This window comes from Anopheles gambiae, chromosome 3 (assembly GCF_943734735.2).
Source record: "Anopheles gambiae chromosome 3, idAnoGambNW_F1_1, whole genome shotgun sequence".
Lineage (NCBI taxonomy): Eukaryota > Metazoa > Arthropoda > Insecta > Diptera > Culicidae > Anopheles > Anopheles gambiae.
The window spans coordinates 39,911,701-39,932,537 of NC_064602.1; the positions used below are offsets into that span (position 1 = coordinate 39,911,701).

The 20,837-nt window shown below is 42.1% G+C and overlaps 1 protein-coding gene across 1 annotated transcript in view; it reads left to right on the forward strand.

The window, feature by feature from the left end:
- The window catches only part of LOC1279112 (neural-cadherin), a 139,319-nt gene that overhangs the window by 110,374 nt on the left and 8,108 nt on the right, over positions 1-20,837 (forward strand). Inside the window, exons 4-5 of the mRNA XM_061653496.1 lie at positions 4,760-4,875; positions 5,037-5,201. Of these exons, the coding sequence (XP_061509480.1) occupies positions 4,760-4,875; positions 5,037-5,201 (281 nt within the window). The remainder of the gene's footprint in view (positions 1-4,759; positions 4,876-5,036; positions 5,202-20,837) is intronic.

Consider the following 20,837-nt stretch of genomic DNA (forward strand, 5'->3'; position numbering starts at 1 on the left):
CACGTAATACAGTAAAATTAAAGTTTTATAAATTTAAATTTTTAAAATTAAGAAAAGTTATTTCTGAACAAAACATAAGAATTTACCTGTAAAATTTCTTACAACCTGTTTTGAATCGGAAAATCAATAGTGAGCACATGCATTTAAGAAGGTTAACATGTTTTAACTTGCCCAAAACAGGACTTGTATGTAAATGTTTGTTTGCTAATAACGGAAAACCCCACAGCATGTGAACCTTCCCAGAAAAGCACCTACATAAACTTCTCCAAAAATTACAAATATCACTGCATTAAAAACAAAACATGCTCAAATAACGCACGTGAGGTTTGAAAATATGACTTACCAAAAAAAAAAAGTAAACACAGTGTCCGGCAGTTGGTTTGCTGATACAAGTTTCAACCTCGCCGCGGGACAGGATTCATCGTTACCGCAACCGTCATCCATCATGTCAAACTGACCAAACACATCTTCACCGAAGTTTAAAGAAGTACTAATTAACGTTGCGAGCAGAAAGGAGACTGATTCTGTTCCATCGTACCAACGCACCAAACAAAAGAACGCTCGACATGGCATTGAGCATGTAATTTTGAGCTTGATTTCGTCCACAACAACGGGATGTCTGAAAGAACTGTCGTGGTATAGAGAAGCCTCCTTTGTGAACATGTCAATTATATGATTGTAATTCATATCAAATTTTACACATTGCCGAATACAAATATATTGTTTACGGTGAAGGTTGTGTCAAAGCTTAACAGACTGTATCGATTTCACAATACTTATATAGAATTATTCAGTGAAAATACTTCCAGGTTTCTATTTCCATCGTTATTTACCTGTTGTTTACACATTCTTTGTTACAGCTGATCATGACCACGGATTCTTAAAGTAAATTTTCGTGTCACCGAAAAGATCCATCTCCGGATAATCGGAGTAGACAGTTACAACGATGTCAGATGTTGATGCATCGCCAGGACGTATTCGTAGTTGAAGCATCAAAAGTTCACCCGTCATTGTATTAGACCAGTGAAACACTATCCTTGGAGTGGGATTAAATCATCAAGCGGAGGATGGCAACCAAAAATTCATTTTGTTGGCATGTGGCAAGTTGGCACGAACAAAAATGATCCTCTACGTATTTTCATATATTTCTCGCTAAAGACCAACACATCACTAGCAGCTATACAATTTGATTCTTTTTCGTTAAAGCTTATTTGATCTATATGCTCTAAACACGTTACATACCGGATGGAGAACTATGAAACACTGAAACACCGAGAATCATCTCATGTCGGTCACATTGTTATTAATTCGCTCAGACATTACAGCATACTGAAGAAAAGAGGCTTCGCTTGAAGAGAAACGTATTGGACGGGGTGTGGAGAAAATGACAATAAGATTCCTTTGCGAATTCCGGTATCACTTACCAGTTGAAGTAAAGGCCAAATGAAGAACGGCCAAACATATAAACTGTAACGGTTCAATTGTGTTGTAAAATCTTCTTCGACCCATGTGTCGTCCAAGGCCGGGAATAGAGCGTCTAGTTGGGTAAATAGTGACCCCATTTTTTTATTTAAGGATGCTACCTGTGGCTTGAGAATTTCTTTACAGCCGAGAAACGCTGTTGCCATCATTCAAAATGTCTCCAGGGAATAAGTAAAAGTGGCAGACAAATTAAAAATAACAATTACCAAAACTTTTTCTTCAAGAAACTAAATTACCAAATCATTTCAAGAATTTCAAGGAAAGAGGAGTACAGAAAAAATACAGCACAAATCCTGGAAATGAACAGATATTTACTTCACCCAAGAAGATAATAAATTTATCTTTTTAAAGAGTAATGGAAACGTTTATGGGATGTGTAATTTTGCTTCACATGTAATGATTTGGTTAATTTTTTTTGTAAATGCACTGCGTTATTACATAACTGTCATATGTATTAATCGCTTGTAACTTCACACCTTTAACAAAAATAAAAGAGATATTTCAAACATTTCAAACGAAATGCATTACGGTGCATTACATTCCATCTTGTTTTTTCACGCTTTAACCTTAAACCAAATTCTTGACTAAACATGGCGATCATAAAATGCCTCGTCTATCAGTGGTCTGAAAAACAATTATTGTTTTTATTAAATTATTAAAATGTATTGTCTTATACATTGAATTTCCCTATGAGTCTCTCTTGGAATCTGGCGAAAAAAATATATGTTTATGAACCTCATGCGGGGGATATGACATTCTTCTACCATCACTGCCTCAACAACTTTCGAATCCCCTGGCATCGAAAATTACGTTGATTGTTCGCGACATGGACCTCGCAACATCAGCCACCTCCAAAAGGCAGTTATTGTGCAGAGCAAAGAAAGTGGTATAGCGAGATGAAATTCAATTAAATTTAGGCTTTCACGCACCAGCATGACACTGACTGGAATATAAATGTAATCTAATTCGACAACTCAACGAAGGTGCTGGTAATCAGCGCCCCCGGCGAGCTAACCATCGAGTTTGTCAAGTTTGGGAGGAAAATGTGTCGCCACAGAGTACACCACATTGCTTTCAGTGTGCACCTCGCCAGTCCCGACTACATGGTTCCCTCCAGGGGGTTATCTAGTATTACACGACCGGTTCTAATCAACTTAAAGCGCTCACTTGTTAAACTAGCAAGCTCTGCTCTCAAACTAAACTATTGTTAGATTTTACGGCTAAGTGTGAAGCAGAAGTTATCTAGTAGTACACGACCGGTTCTAATTAACTTAAAGCGCTCACTTTGTAAAACTAGTAAGCACTGCTCTCAAACTAAACTATTGTTAGATTTTACGGCTAAGTGTGAAGCAGAAAAAAGCAACCAGAGGAGGTAGTTGAACACCCAAAGCGAAGTGTTCTACCGACGGGGGAACACTTCGCGGCAATTGTTAAAATCACTTCAGAACTATGATTCCCAAAAACCTTCCCGCATGGTTGATGAACGATGCTAACTCTTAACATCGATGACGTCTCCATCTGCTCGACGCTTTAATTTTTTATCCCCTTTATTATCCACAGACTAGCAGATTTACAACCAGATTAACAAGCAGATTAACAAATTAATGGATTAATTCCAATTTCATCTCTCTCTTCTTCATAACAATACGCTATGTGAACTTGTTACTATTAAATAAACAGTTTGTGTTATTAAAAAATGTCCAATTTTTTTCAAAATTCTCTCAATGACTCACTTATTTGTGACCCAACAAGTCCCAAAACTAAAACTTTATAGCGACTCGTAATAGTAAATATAAAATAAGGTGATCATTAGTGATGGAAAAAAATAATCTCAGAAGGAATTCAAGTCTTTGAATCCCAATCCTGGATGGGACTCGAACTCGACTTCTAATTTGCGGGTGGGGGTAACTGAATCCCAATCGCAATCAGAATCCCAATCAAATCGCAATCCCAATCAGAATCCCAATCTCAATTGAATCCCAATTGAATCGCAATCCGATTCCCAATCGTAATCGAATCGCAAACGAATCCCAAACCCAATCGAATCGCAATCGAATTCCAATCGCAAAGGAACTTTTTTGGGATTCTACTTCTACAAACTTGATCCGGACCGATCGAATCTTTCTAGGGATTGAATCTTCGAATCTTCCGATTCCTGAATTTTCCAACTCTAGTGATCATACCCACAGTGTTGAAACAACCCTCACTTCTCCTGTATGAATTTGCTTCACCCCAGATTGGCGAGGAGAACAGTAATTTATGAAAATTTTGTTAATAAACATAATAAATCCTACCACTCAGCTCGTAGGAGTTCGAGCTGTAGGACTTCATGTGTTAACCGGAAGCTCAACAGGGATGTACCATATTTAACATGAAAAATGATAAATGAATGTGACCCGATGCTCCGTCTGGCTTCGTGCAGTTTGGAAAGATGCAACACAGCCACCGATTATAGTAGCGAGAGCTCGTTGATTGTCACCGTTGGGTCGCCTCACAAGTTCGAGTCAAAAATGTTTGCAGCAAAACAGACTATGGAAACACTACAAAGAACGTATACACTCACACAAGCGTTTCTGCGAATATAATGTTTACTCAAGGCAAGCACAATCCATATTTTAAATAATACATGTGTGAAACTAAACCTATTTCAAATACAAATGAATGAAACTAATAATATTTTCATGATTCGGAGTAATGAAATGTTGGGTTTCTATTGTAACGCACACCACACGCACCAGCACACACCCAATCTATTCCATAGCGTGGTGATAGAAATACAGCGCATACTTAAATATTATGACGCAGCTTCACTGAATGCTTTACTCCGGAGTGGATCCAATTGGAGCGTGATGTGGTTTTTGGTTTTGATAATTCTATGCTTCTTTCCATCCCGCTGGCTTGGATAAATTCGGAATCTAAAATGAAATTGTGTACCATTTGCTGGGATGTCTGTAAACCAACGTACATGAATTACGTAATTGCACACCGATGAAGCATTTCAACATGTACTGCACTCGTTTGTAACGCTCTTTAACCTTGCCTTGGGAGCGCACAAATCAAGCCCAGCATCGGTGGATCGGTTGAAGAATGTCGGCACTTACCATGTAATTGCGATGGAAGGAGCTAATTATGGGGGGGGCTAATATATATACACGATTTGAAACACCCCAACACTCAGATTCAGCACGCATGTTTGTGGGAAACATTAAAGCTTATTTAAAGCGACACATCCGGGCTACTAACCATCCCTTTCCTTCTATTGCTATTTTCATTACAGCGGCCGGTGTACGATACAAGATCTCGAGCGGTAACATAGACAATGTGTTCGCGATACGCAACGCAACCGGCGCCCTGTACGTAGCCAAGGCGTTGGATTATGAGAAGATAAAAAAGGTAAGACCAAAGAGAAATCCACTTTCCCGCATGTGGTGCAAATGAGTCAGATTATGCGTGTTTCAATTTATAATCATACCCGTTTCTTCGCCATCCTCGGGTACACGGTCAATAATGTGTCCTCATGTTTTCTTTCCCTCTGACCGTGATTCCCCAATCAGTATGAGCTACGGTTGATGGCATCGGATAATTTTAAAGAGAACTATACCACCGTTCTGATCAACGTACGCGATGTAAACGACAATCCGCCAGTGTTTGAGAAATCGTCATATAGCACACAAATTACCGAGGAGGACAACCGAGCACTGCCGAAGCGTGTGTTGCGGGTAAGTGTATGAAAATAGACGGCGATAGAAGAATCCAATTATACGTAGGACTGACTATCCTGCTATGGTAACAATAAGTCACTGAAAGCCAAGCTCACTTAACTAGTGGGTACAAGCAGCAGCAGCAGGCCTTGACCGACAGCGGTTGTTGTGCCAAAGAAGTAGTAAGTAGAGGAATCCAATCAGACAGCCGGATGGGATCATCTGACCCTTTGCATTAGAGATAGTTCGGTTAAAGGCGACTTATGTTTGAAGAGCTAGAAATCATTCCTGCAACGAAAAGCCTAGGATGTCCAGAGACCGGTGTCATTGGTCCATTTGGATGGGGTGTGGGATTTGATTTCGTGCTTATCTTTCCCAATATCATATTCCGTAACTCGTAACATTCCCGCCCAACACAAACAACTGATTTGAGGGTGAATATGGGCTGCTCCCACTATTTCACCAGTTTAACAAGGCGTTCAAAATAGTGGACCACATTTACCCCAATATGAGCTTGCGTTCTTCTCCTGAACAAACTACTAACCGTTCGTACACCGGGGTGTTAGAGTTAAGTCCACTTTTTACCAAGTCTTTGTTGCGTACATTTGCCTTCACACATCTGATTCGCTTTAAGAAATTGTGCGTTTGTATGTGTTCCACATGATCCCAACGGAACGATTGCTTGTCCTCTTTAGACATTTTTAACGAGGGTCACAGGATCTGATTAAGCCGAGCCTGCAAAATAGATCCACGTAGAACCGTGCGTAGGTTCAGGTTTTTCAATCCATTTTGAATAAATCCAATGCTGGTGCTGATGCCAAATTGTTAGATTAATGGGCACACACACGCTTTTTTCGGTGTGCTAAGGGACAGTCCCAAAGGGACCGTCAACTATCCTGCGAAGGAAGGAGTTTGCAATTTGCAGCTTCATGGACGTATGAGTCTAGGGAGGGCACAGTATATGGGATGCTAATCAAACATCAAATCCATGTTTTATTGGACCAGAAAAATGCCCTGGTTGTTGCAATGCTCTGGAGAATTTACTCACAAAATGAGTTCAATTTTGTCTTGATCATGTGTACCAGAGATGATAGAGAGTTAAAGACCAAAACCTATACCTGACCAAATCAAACAAAGTGTTTTGTAGTGTGATTGTGGGCTGTGCCTGCTGGCAGTAATTTTGGAAAGTCATTAGAACTAGATAGTGGTGTGGTCGAATTGCAATAACTTACCCACTCCAATAGGCTGCTCCTTCCGAATGGCATATCGGTGTAACGAATCTGATAGCCTATATTTTAGACAGTTAGCAAGAAAATGTAAACAAAGGGCAAACGCGACACATGAAGTCTTTTCCTATCGGATTCGTGTGCTGTAGTGATGGGAAAAATGAAGATTTTGTCGGAATCAATTCCGGCTAGCTCCGGAGTTTTCTGAAATCGATTCCGGATAGTGGGTCCGGAATCAGTTTCCGGAATCGATTCCGGAATCGGCTCTGGAATATGTTCAGGAATCGGCTCCGGATTTGGTTCCAGAATTGGCTCCGGAATTGGTTCCGCAATCGGCTCCGGAATTGATTCCGGAATTGGCTCCGTAATTTGCTCCGGAATCGGCTCCAGAATCGGAATTAGCTTCGAAATTGGATTCGGCTCCGGAATCGGAATCGGCTCCGGAATCGGAATTGGCTCCGGAATCGGAATCGGTTCCCGCATCGGATTTGCCTCCGGAATCAGAATCACCTCCGGAATGGAAATCGGTTCCGGAATTGGCTCCAGAATCAAAATTGGCTCCAACATCGGAATTGACTCCGATATCGGAATTGACTCCGAAATCAGAATTGGCTTCGAAACGGAGTCGGTTTCGGCATCGTCATAGGAATAGGCGTTTGGGTCCAAAGATGCTATGTGTTGATAGCGACAAAGAATCAAAATTAACTTGTAAATGATCTATTCACATGGAGATTCCCGGACTTATTTCACTTCCCACACTTCTTAGTTCAATTAAAACCATTCCATTTCTGAAGTCAAGCTTGATTCCGTTACAGGAGCTTATTGCGATTCCCAGGTCGATTCCGATTCCAGAGACGATTCTGATTCCGTAACCGATTCCGATCCAGGAATCGATTCCAGAGCCGATCCCGGAATCGGCTCCAGAATAGACTCCGGAATCGGAATCGATTCCAGCATCGGAACAGGCTCCGGAATTGATTCCGAACACGGGATCGGAATTGGGTAGTTTCCGAATCCGAGCTCCCACCACTAGTATGCTGACTAGGAGGTTCGTAGGAGGGAGTAGTTCCGATTATGAATTGTGTTCGATGTTACGACCCGTTATCAATGGTTTTAACAACGCAATCGACAACACCTCTCCCCTCCCCCTCCACCCCCCACACAGTGCGACACTTTGCATGAATCCACAGCAATCTCTCTTTCTCTGTCTCTATCTTTGTGGTTTGCAGATTAATAATTCAGTAAAAACGACCAACCGTCCAGAGAGATAGTGAAGTTCCGGCGTATAGCAGTGCAGTCAGAGAGAACGAGAGCTGCAAACGAGCTGCCCTGAGGTACTATAAACATTAACCCCTGGCGCATTCCTTCAGATGTTTTTTATTGTTTGTTGTGGTATTCGGGATGGGCACCCACCACAAGCAGAAATGTGCAATCGATAGGTAGCGCTAAGAAATCGGTTCATTGGAACACCACGGTCAACACGCAGCGAAAGCTGACACACTCCCACAAACGTTTGGGATAAGCCGAATGGAAGCAAACAGATCCTGAAAAATAACAATAAATGTAAAATATTTATAAGAACAATAATCATTCAAGATAATGGCTCGAGCCCAAGGATGAGTCCTGGGAGAGATTCTGTGGTCGTGGAAAATGGAATTCAGTCAACGTCTTAAGCATGGTATGTTCAGCATAAGTATGTTCCGCATATATTCAGTATAAGAAGGGACAGGGAAGATCGAAACTTACCATGCCTGGAACGTAGTGTGCTATTTCCCAAAATGGAAGGGTGCAATCGAATGAGTATGAGAGAGACAAAAGAAAAGAGGAATTATAGGAAAAGAGCCACCAGCCGGGAAAGTCAACCGAAAATTCCCAAATCACTGAGGCATCATAATGCTTCCCGGCTAAAGTTCTACGAATCGCTGCAAAATGGCTTTCCAGTTGGACGCACTGGGACCAAAGGGCTCTAACCAAGACCAAACGAAATAAAACTCAAACAACAACCATACACAAAAAAAAACACAGCCGCATTTTAAATCCCTTCCCGCAAGCTGTTTTGCACCGGGTATGTTGTGTTATTTCCATTCTCGTTCTCTCCCACTCCGATCATTGTAAGCAGCTCAACAATGCGATTGTGAAATAATTCCATCCAACGTATGATGGTAGCACTTCGTAATCCCGGGAGGGCGAGGTCACACACATAAATAAAATAAAAGTCTCTCACACTAGTTCTTGTTTGGTTGCTCTCAACTTTGTCCGACGTGCGTGAGTCTTAAACTCGCTCACACTACTGGCTCAAAGTGGAGCTTTGCTTGAACTTGCTATCTCTCATTCTATCGCGTGTAGTTGCCACTGGGGGACTCAAAGGCTTTTGACCCCAGTGTATCGTATGATAAGATTTTTTTAAATAAATAAATAAATGAAATTTAATTTTTCATCGCTGACAAGTGGACGACCGCAATAATTATGAAAAATGAATGTAGAGAATTAGTTGATGATGGTTTGGTAATATCTGCCTGCTAGAATAACTTTTCATTGTTTTGTACGACAAAAAGACTATTCTATTGGCATTCTTCTTAACTTGCTATCTACGACTTTCTACCTAGTGACTAGAAAAAGCAATTGCAAACGGTAGCAACCAAAAATAAAGCTCATAAAGCTGGTTTTTGTGCAAGTCGAATTTTTAGCTGAAAGCAAAGCACCAAGCATCGCGCATGCGAGAAAGAGAGAGAGAGAGAGAGAGAGAGAGAAAGAGAGAGAGAGTGAGAGGGAGAGAGAGAGAGAGAGAGAGAGAGAGAGAGAGAGAGAGAGAAATCCTGTTCACCCTTTTAACCCGCGAAACCAACATGAAAGGGTTTGTTTGAGTTCTAGGGCAAGTAAAAGCCTTGGAAATTGGAATTTCTCTTCCTCGTTCGGTTCATCCCGTTGAGCCCGGTTAGCTTAAAAGGGCAGAGCCGGACTGTTCTTAACGGTTATGAAGTAGTTTTATGAATCCACTTCATTTAATGTATTTCACGCTCGTTCCACAATTTCGGTAGCTTGCGTCCGGTGTACAGCTCGGTGTTAACTAAACCACAGCGATTATAGAAAGTTGTGCAAAGCTGACTTGTACTCACTAGTGGGTACAAGGTAGGCCTTGACCGACAACGGTTGTTGTGCCAAAAGAAGAAGTAAAGCTGACTCAGTAGCTTGATATGCGTAGGAATTTGACTTGAAGGTTCAGCTCCTCTTTTTTCCTCTACATCATTCAACAAAACCTGCGCTGGCGGTAGTTCAATAGGACTGGAGCATTAACTTTTTTTAATTCACTTAAAGTGTTCGAACCGGTGAAAGCAGTCGATAAACTTTTTGATTTTCAGTCCAAAAATTTTCTGACGCAAACTAATTCCACTTATTGTGAATCTCAGGAGCCCAGAGTCATTTGACCTGCTTAATTGGTTTGCTAATGTCTCTTAAGTTTTGCTCTCTATGCCATCACGACTATCGTCGTAGACTGGTTTCTTCTAGGATCGATCTTTGGCAAACAATGAATAATTTATTTGAACTTAACGCTTCTTCCCAAGCCCCATGCCACCAGCCTTATGGACACGGTTGACCAATGAATTTTACCGCACGGAAAGAATGTTCAAAAACCATCATGAATACCGAACCTGATTCTCAGAAAAGAACAAACAAGCGAAACCGCGTCCGACTGCTCCTTTCGTGCTATCTCAGCGCTTAAGCATTCCGGTTGACTGCTGTTGGCTATTGGGATGGGGCAGTGTTCTTTGAACAGTGAACAGAACAGACACAGCGTAATACTTTGATAAGGAAAGTTTTACGTATACATGATGTTCGGGCCTAGCTGTCGGGGATGTCCAGCCAGTTAGACAATGCAACCCTCCCCAAACAATGCACCAAGAAAGACATCCTGCATCCAGCGTGCTGTTGCCAATGGTCACAAAAGTACAGCCTTTTGTGTTGATGTTTTATATTTCACCGCAGAGCGACAGACGCCGTCACGTTCACTTTTGCACGCCATCGAAGCGTTGATATTAATCTTTACTGAAGGGAACGGAGCGATAAGGGAGTGTTTGAAGATCGGGGACTGAAAATCTTAACACCGTTTTCCGTTCTTTGAAAATTATTACAACAACTAAGCCCTCATCCCTCGTCTCCTGCAAACACACTTTCCCTTAGACAGGCTCAACCTCACTGAGATACGCTTTTGCCTACCAAATGGAAACATCAGGTAAATAGCCCATTTGAATGAACGTCCAGCCAGTTTGCATATTTGCACGGACACGATGACTCGGGTCGCAACAAACTGGTGACACAATTTCCGGCTCTTTCATTTACCGATATGGCTAATGAAAGAAAAATCACAGGAAGTCATTGGAGAGCATCAAAACCATCGCACTAACCTTTTTTGGTTCGTTTTATTTGCCCAACAAACCAGAAACGGAAGCTCGAAAAGCAACCGAACCCCATGTCACTTGATCAGGGAAACGAGGTTTTACTACCCATTTCAATAAAAATGAAACTACCACCACAAACTTATTTCGAGCCAGCAGTTTCGGTGAAAGCAAAAGCGCAATTTTCGTCGCGCTTTTATTTTGTTTCCTTCCTGTGGGTTTCTCTGGGGCTTTCTTTCGGTGCGGGATAAACGGGAAAGTAGCAAACGTGGTGAGCTATCCTCCACGACCAACGATTGTCCCTTGAGACCCATGAGCAGTGAGAAATTGCATCTTAACTGCAAAGTGAGCAGAAAGTTAAGATAACTCCTACCTTACCGGTGACGGTAATTTTTATCACTATAGTGAAGGTGAAGCACGTGGACGCTATTGGCTTTTAATAGAAAAATGACCAGCTTCAATGACCTTTATCGAGGTGCTTCGGATGGTGTGATAATGGGACACCGAAAGTAAACTTCCCATTAGAATAATAAATACAAAGCCATATCATCGGCATCATCATATCAGGAAGAGCTGCTAATTATTTGATTGTAATAATTGATCGTTAGAGATTATCAACCTTTGATGGCAAGGTGATAAACGTAAGTATTGAAATTATTTCGTTTAGCCAGGGTACCTGGTTCTGGTTTTGCTATAATCAACACGGGTTTTAGTGTGTCCATAAGTGTAGTCTCGTGACCCTGCCATCGTGTTCCTGACGAGAACCACCGTGTTCGCGATATATTTGGATTTTATTTGTGGCTCCTTCGACGTTCATCTGCAGTGGCATCTAAAATGGAGGATGTGTGTTATGCATGTTCGGAAGCACTGGGCCCGGTTGAAGGGTCAATTACGTGCCTATATTGTGAGGGTACATACCATCTGGCGTGCACTAAGGTGCCTGTATCGGTCATCGACGAAGTGAAACGGATGGCCTCCCTGCACTGGAGTTGCATTGGGTGTACTAACGCCATCGGGAATCCGCGTAGCAAGGCGATCAAGGGCATGGGTATGCAGGTTGGGTTTCAGGCAGCCCTCACAGCTGCTGTTGATGCCATGAAGGCTAGCTTGGTCCCACCGGTAATACAGGAGATTCGGGATGGCTTTGCCGGAATCGCCACGGCCCATTCGGCATCCTTGCAACATAGCAATCGATTGCTCCCAGATGCACTACCAAACGGAAAAAGACGTAGATTATTTCGTGATGCAGTTGCATCCTCAGATGCCGTGTTTGTTGACAGTGCAGCAATCTCAAACGTCACAAATACAAACAACACTCACCGGATCGATCGTCCTTCACTACCACCAATAATCACAGGTACTAATACAACCTCCGCTTCAATACCAACTGTTTCACAGACACCAAGAACCGATTATTTGTGGCTGCATCTTTCAAGGTTGGCTGCGTCCGTCACCATAGAGCAAGTTGTCTCGTTGGTGTGTTTGCAGTTGGACACTACAGACGCAATTGCTTTTAGTCTGCTAAAAGCAGGAACGGTTCCTAGCCCATTGAGTGCTGTATCGTACAAGGTCAGAATCCCTGCTGCCCTTCGTAGTAAGGCACTTAACGCAGCCTCCTGGCCGGTCGGGCTCGGTGTGCGTGAGTTCATCTCGCTCCCGCCGCGATCTCTACATTCACGAACACAACACACGAACACTTACACACCGATACCGCAACAACCCCGTAATCAGCAGACACCGGCACCACTACAGCCTCGCACTCAGCACTCACCGGCACCACAGCAGCCTTGTACCCAACGCAATAATCCCCACAATAATCCGTACTCACCTGCACATATCCATGAACCCGCACGAACACAAACCGAACAATCACCAACCGATATGAACTGCACTCTCCCTTCACCCACTCTTCCGTCCACGTCACGTTCAAAAACACTTCAAACTACACTGGTTCAATTTTTTCCGAAGTAACCGCACTACAGCAGCGCACCCATATTTTGCGCATACGGCTCGAGCAAATCCTTCGACAACAAACACAATACACTCACCTTCTACGATAAGCTCGCTCAATTGCAACACCACAGCGCCTACTAACACTATGCAACAAGCACCCACTGATCGAGCGGCTTGTATCACTGTGTACTATCAGAATGTGCGTGGCCTGCGTTCTAAAGCCGATGAGTTCCGTTTGTCGGTTCTTGAGACGGAATACGATGTATTGGTACTCACTGAAACTTGGCTCGATCCCTGTATTCCCACCGCTCTCCTCCTAGGAGATGAGTATCGTGTTTACCGATGCGACCGGGATGCCACTAACAGCTCTCACTCTCGTGGGGGTGGTGTTTTAATTGCATGCAACGTTTCTCTCCTCTCTTATGTGCTTCCTACGTTGCCGCAACTGTTAGAACTCACTTGCGTATGTATTCAGTTATGCGACCACCGTTTGTTTATTGCCGCTGCCTACCTGCCTCCTAACCAAAGCATGAATGAGGAGAAAATAAGTGCATTGATCGACTTCGTTGCTAATATCAGCACTACTCTTGGTCCGAGAGACAGGTTCATGCTTATTGGTGATTTCAACCAGTCTACGCTATCGTGGACATCGGCATCAGAGGAAAATGGAGCTGCTTTTGATTTCTATGAGCCTCATGCACGCTCCACGCGCAGTGACCAGTTCGTTGATGGTTTGCATCAGAGTGGACTATACCAGCTTAACTCCAATACTAACTCATCGGAGCGAATACTTGACCTAATTTACGCAAATTGGCCAGCTGCATCTACATGTTCTACAATACGTGTCTGTGAATATCCCCTTACTACTATCGACGAACACCACCCTCCGCTTGACTTTGACTTGGACAACGTAGCCCCAGTTACGATCGCTACAGCCATTGATGCTGATAAAAGGCTGAATTATGCTCGTGTTGACCTTCCAAAATTGGAGCGATTGATTTTATCTTTTGACAATTCTTTTAACTGTTCGGACTATTCAACCATTGACGATGCCACAGAGGCTTTTTGTGAGTTCATGAGATCTGCTATATGTGAATGCACTCCTGTTAAAATTCCTCGTCGTGGACCACCATGGGCTGATCGCACACTAAATGCATTAAAAAAAGAAAAAAGAAAAGCCTATTCTGATCAACGAGCAGAACGAAACAGCACGTCACGTCTTTATTACAACAGAGTTCATTCTCTCTATCGCCGATACAATAGATCCTGTCACCGAAGTTATTTGAAACAAACTGCACGTTCCCTCTGCAAGTACCCTAGGCGCTTTTGGAGTTATATGGACAAAAAACGAAAATCTGCTGGGCTACCAAGCATTATACGTTATGACGGTGACAGTGCCTGTTCCCTGCCAGAAATGTGTAAATTGTTTGCCTTGCGCTTCAAGGACAACTTCGCTTCTCAAACTACTGGTTCAGAAGATGTGGCCGATGCTCTCTCTAACACACCTGTTGGTGCACTGCTCCCTATGCTACCAGTCATCACTGTCGATACGATCATCTCTGCCATCAAACGTGTCAAATCCTCATATACCCCTGGCCCAGATGGTATACCGGCCGTTATCCTAAAGTGGTGTGCTTCTGCGCTTGCTCCCTCGCTGATGAAGATTTTTAAGGAGTCCCTGAGGTGTGGAACCTTTCCTGCCACTTGGAAATCTTCCTGGATGACACCCATCTACAAGAAGGGCTGTAAGAATGATGCTGTAAACTATCGTGGCATAACCTCACTCAGCGTGTGTGCAAAGGTGTTCGAAATGCTAATCTACGAGCCATTGTTGGCCTCGGCCTGCAACTATATTAGTGTGAATCAACATGGTTTTGTACCCAGGCGATGTACAACGACTAATCTACTTGAATTTGTTAGCAAATGCCATAAATCTATCGATAACGGTTTACAACTAGATGCTATTTATACGGATATCAAGGCAGCATTCAACAGTGTATCGCAATCCATCTTGCTAGCGAAACTCGACTTACTTGGTCTCCCAAACCCTATGATAATGTGGCTTAGATCGTACCTTACAGATCGTCAATATTCTGTGAAGTTAGGCCCGTACATGTCAAGTCCAGTGCATGCATCTTCTAGAGTCCCGCAGGGCAGCAACCTGGGTCCTTTGCTGTTCCTTCTTTTCATCAACGACGCGACATTGATCCTTCCGGCTGATAATCATCTACTGTACGCAGATGACGCGAAAATTTTTCGTGTTATTCGTGAACCAGAAGACCACGCCCGACTGCAAACTTCCTTGCATGAGTTCCAGTGTTGGTGCAACCGTAATGCTTTATCCCTATGCACACATAAATGTGAAGCCATCACTTTCAGTCGTTCTCGCTGCCCATCATTGTATGAATATGCGCTTGATGTACCGTTCATGGCGCGAAAACTATGTGTTAAAGATCTAGGTGTTTTGCTCGATACAAAACTATCATTTAAGGATCAGCTGGATCACGTAGTAGCCACCAGCAATAGAATGCTAGGACTAGTTATCAATATGACTCGCGAGCTTAATGATATACCTTGCACCAAGGCGCTCTATTGCTCATTTATCCGGTCGTTGATGGAATCGTATAATGCAAATATCGTGCAAATATCGTATGGTGGCCAACTGCAGCGCGTCCGTTAGCTCGATTGGAATCAATCCAGCGCAAAATTTCACGATTTGCACTTCGCTCATGGAACCAAAGGCTCGATTACCGGACTAGGTGTTTACTACTCGGGCTACCCACCCTAAGTGAGCGAATACGAAAAGCCAGGTTGTCGTTCATCACGGGACTTCTCGACGGCCGTATTGACTCTCCGTCACTACTGGCTGCCATCAACCTGTACGTTCCGGCCAGGCCGCTCCGGACTCGGGCAATGTTGGCCCTCGACGACCGTAGAACGCAATTTGGCTCCTCTGACCCGTTCATACTTATGTGCCGTGCTTTCAACGCAGTCAGCGACGCTTTTGAGCCGAGGATTTTGCCAACTGAGTTTAATGATCGTGTTTCTGTGTTAAATTTGGTTCCATAGTGCACATTTTTATGTTTTATGTTATTGTAAACCAATGTAAAGAACTCATTGTAAAACATTGCTAAAATGGTTCGAGAGGGCATTATTGTCCATCGATAGACAAATAAACATAAACATAAACATAAACCAAATCAATCAAACCCAAAAGCTCGTCTACAAAAATATTTCTGTTTCGCTGGAAAGTTCGTACACAGGAATCACATTTGTGCATTTAATTATGTTCCGTTATGGGACACTCTTGTTGCTCTTGTCATTTGATAATACAATCAGCTGCACCCAACAACATGCTAAATTATCTGACACACACAAAATCACCTCTTCTCGCTGCCTTTGTCCTCAAAGTTTTTATACACATCTTATTATACACATTACTTTCCTCGCCTCATATGTTTTAGTACAGCTCGAGGAAACCAATGCTGTTTATACAATTACATGTGTTTTTTATTCTGCTGCCTGTTCAATGTGCTTACGTCATAAATATCTCGCAATTTCAATTGGCGTACTGCATTTGATGCACTGCACTTGCTCCTCCATGCGAAACATCACTTCACTACCAATGAAAAATATTCACCAGCTCCAAACAAAACCACTTTGTTTGGCCGTGCATATTGTCTGCAAGTGGCAAAATAGAACAATCAGCAAACCCCCATGTCCCAGTTAGTCCTCATGTTTTGGTGCTTAGATCGGGCAGATGTTTTAGAAAACTCCGTATCCATAGGAAATGTAGCATAAAAAGTTACAACGCGTCCAACTGTACACAATTTCATATAAGGCTAGCAAGTGAGGAAACACTAAGGTTAAATGAAAGCAAACGGAAATGCTTTCGGTTAAAGAATGTTTCAATAGAGAAACAACGGTAAACGGCAAACAAAAAACATGCTTCGTTGGAATGAAATTTGGCGCTGTAAGGAAAAAGTACAATATTCCCATGTAACAACAAACAAAAATGTAACATATTCTGGCAACATTGTAATATTTCTTGCCCGGTGCAGTTGCCATCAAGAGGACTGGCTGGGGAAAGCACGGCCCAACCTGTTGTGCAACGCAATAGGATTCATCATTTGTTTGTGTTTTCTTAAGCAGTTTTCTAACCTTTCAAAGCATGATAAATTATGGTTGAAGAAATTGTATTCTACTCCCTTTTTTTGATAATTACAAAGTACTACACGTCAAAAAATGGAAACAATGACATAAACGTGGGCGATACTTTAAAAAATATCGCTTTCGTAAACGGATCACACAAGCACAAACAATATAACTGTTTAACAAAAAGTCGAATAACAATTCCACAGTCAAGAAAGTTATGCCAAAGATAGCTCTTCTCACAATTGAATAGTTATTACATAGGAAAATAAATAAATCAACTATAAACTAGGAAGATAATAAATCAATGAATAACTTAATAAATAAATAAATCGATGGATGAGTCATTGAAAAAAAAAACATGAAAATAAATTAATAAATCACATAAAAAAGAGTTCAATAAATTATTAAATAACATATTGTTAATCTAAAAAAAATACACAAAATTTTCAAATTTATAAATATGACTATATGAAAAAAAAGGGCTTGTGACTGAAACGATAGCAAGCTCCGAGAGATCATAGAAATGTGTATCAATCATTCCTATCCTTACATCCTTTTCTTATGTACCCTATAAAAATTATGGAATTATGTTTCAATGGCGCTTTTTTCGATTTTTTCATAATTAACGTTCTCAAAACTTCAGATAGCCTTGTTTATAAAGTAATTGAAGTCTTTTAATTCGCTGAGCAACCCGATGCTCGTGCACTCAATAGCTCGTTGTTGTTCATAGTTTTTATTGATCATACTTGCCCCCTTACTATCAACTACTTGCGCGTCGCACCAGCTTTTCGATTTCATCGATCATAAATCTACGGAATGGAGCATCCTTTCCGAGCAATCAAACACCCGAAACAATGCCAACAGTTCCCTTATTGCCCATTCCCTCATTTCCACCTCCAAAGCATGTTTCTAATTATTTCCTCCTCCTACTGCACGCAAACACGTAATAGAAAATGTTTGCAAAAGTCAAGTGACAAAGACAGTTTAGCTTTACTAATGTTAACTCACTGTAACTCAGCCCAACTAGAAAGTCGGGATCGTGCCGAAGCACTGAATGGTGTAATAAAGATGGTCGTACTATCTTACGAAACGTAGCATGCAGTCAACGGCGGAGCACCACACATTCCGTAAAACATAAATGCACTCCCTTACACGACTGTTGTATGGTTAAAGTTAGATTCCAAACTTTCTCGTACACTATTTTGCAAGTGGCTTTGCCCTAGGTCATGTGCTTTTGATGGTGGCACACTGCTCTTGATTCTCTCAAAAATCGTTTTATCTTGTGCGAGAAAAGCAAAGTAACTGGCAGGAGCAGGTTGAATATATGCACATGTGGGATCGACGTGAATGGCGTGAAACATAAAACAATTCCACTCTTTTACGACAAATTTACTCCCCTCTCACAAACTCACAAACTTAAACCCTCGTTCAACTCGCTCCAAGAAAGCAGCATACGGTTTCAGCTTCGACGGAATTCTAGACTTCACAAACGTGTCGTAATATAGACCGAAAACATGGTCCACGAACGAGTCCAAGTTCAGTTATCAAACCGCGTATGGAACGGTGGCAATAACAGTTTTTGAAAGGTCGAAACAGAAACGTACCACCAGAAAGGAGTAAAACAAATGAATCCAAGAAAACAAATTGTTCCACAATATGGGAAAGAACTGGGGAAATCACGTCCATACAGTTACGTGGCCGTAAAGTGTTGCACCAAAGCTACATCTGTATCCACCGGGCCACTCGTGCCACACATGCTAACTCCAATCAACACTCCCATTTGTGGATCGCAACGATGAACTGCAAGCATGGTGAATCAATCGTAAAGTTAGCAGCTTGTTTTTGAAGTAGAGGAAACACACAAAGGTACCGAGGAATTGGGAATACGGATGTACTAGAGAGATAAACGTTGCTTATATGGGCCCTATTACGGTCCATTTTCAGTGGTTCTCCATTTGTTTTGATTGTCCTATGTTAACGTGAAACGACTTGTGGTAGGGTTCTACAGAACTATACAAAAGCGTAACGCGACTACTCTGCTAATGTCTTGCACCAGAATCGAAAGGCAGCTTCAGCTAACAACGGTTGACATTTGCGGATAACTATAGGAAGAATGAATTAAGGAGTTTCTCAAACCAAGGTATTCTACAAAGTATATCTTCAACGGCTAGATTTCCACAAACAAGAATAGGGGGAAGTATTCTATTCAATTGGCGCAAACCAAATGTCGAGTTTTTCGAGCATGTTGGAGGATTTCTTAGATAGCAGATACGTCCCGATGTTATATACTACCAAATACTTCAACTAACATCCTCGTATCAGAGAAGTTGTTCAACCAGGATGGCTTTTGATAGCGCAAACGGAAAAAGTAAAGACCTGTGCTCACAAGTTCTCACAAATTCTTGGAGACCGCCACTATAAGGATGACCTCACGTGTGCTCGAATCGAAAGTCTGCAACACTAAATACCAATAGATCTTGTCTTAATTTTTCTCTAACTAAGAGACGGAAATGTGTTCTCTTAGCAGAAACACAGCATTTGTCTTCCCCAAAATCGTAACGACGATGTGTACGTGGCATAGTGTCCCAATGCGGATAGAGCCCGGTGCTCATCGATAGGTAGTTTCAACTATATCCGTCCCCACGAGAACCATGGGGCACTGAGAAGATAGATTGTAGTTTTCATTAGCTTCGTAAAGGCTTAGAAAAAAACACTCCCGGCATCAAGGACGTGCATGTGTGATGGTAGCAGCCTTTTGGCAGCACTTCCCTGGGGTGAAGTGAAATAAATGACCTCCGTTCGATGGAAGACACACATCATGTTTATTGGTTTCGAACGCTCAATTATGGCTCTAACCGTTACTTTGCTGCTCTTGGTCGGTGGTGTTTGGTCGTAAAATGGGGCATGCTTTATGACACCAGCCACACACATCCGCCGGAACAAATCGAAACGCAAACGCTTCCGATGGGCACAGGGATGTGCTGGCTTATCTGGGTCTTACGAAGGTATTGCACAAGGTCAGTGCAGAGACGCACACGTTCGTTGAGATAATAAGTCTTTGAAAAACATTTTTTTTAAATTTAGCAGAAACTTTGCTGAACGGTTAAAACTTAGCTTTTCAGCTAGTGAGGAGATAGTGAAGGAAACGGTGATGCTGATGAGGAGGCTCATGAAAATAAACATGTTTTTAGTATTGGGCATCGGTCGTCATAACTAATGGGGTAGCTTTCAGCTTTCATACAGACATTCATCGTCACTTTCCCGGTGTATACCAGTGTTAGCCTTGCTAGTGCTTGCTAGGTACAAAATTAAATGAAAGCTTAAATTGAATGGAAAAATTGTTTTTTTTTTTTCATATTTTCGAACCAAATCATTCGTTTGCAAATAATTCTCGTATTTATTATTCAAAATTTTTACCGTCTCTTTTTGCGCTGCAAATACTCATTACACGTTACATCGAACAGGATTAATATAATAAAAGCAGCAAAAAAAGCAGCGGTTGCCACCCGTACCGATAAACGTCACATATTAAAGAAACCCCTTTTGCATACGAACCGAGCCGTCTTCAGTCTTTTTTACTTGCGTGAACAGAAGTAAATTTTCAGTGAGGCAAAAGCATAATCTTAGTTACCGAGTATCTTGACGTGCCTCTGGTGGCCACACATGATCCTCCGGTTTTCTCTCGTTTCAAACCTTCGTATCGCACGCTAGACTTTGTTTGCTCCCAGCATTTGTAACGTGACGGGAAAACGATAACGACCATAATAATGTGAACGTGAGCTCCACGAAAACCATTATGGGACTTTAGCTTTAGCTGATCTATCCTGTTGTCCGTAACAACGTGCCCATTGTAAGCACAATTTGATGACGGTAAAAGTCAGTAATCGAATAGCTCGTACTGCCACCGGTTGCTTCACTACTCGTCA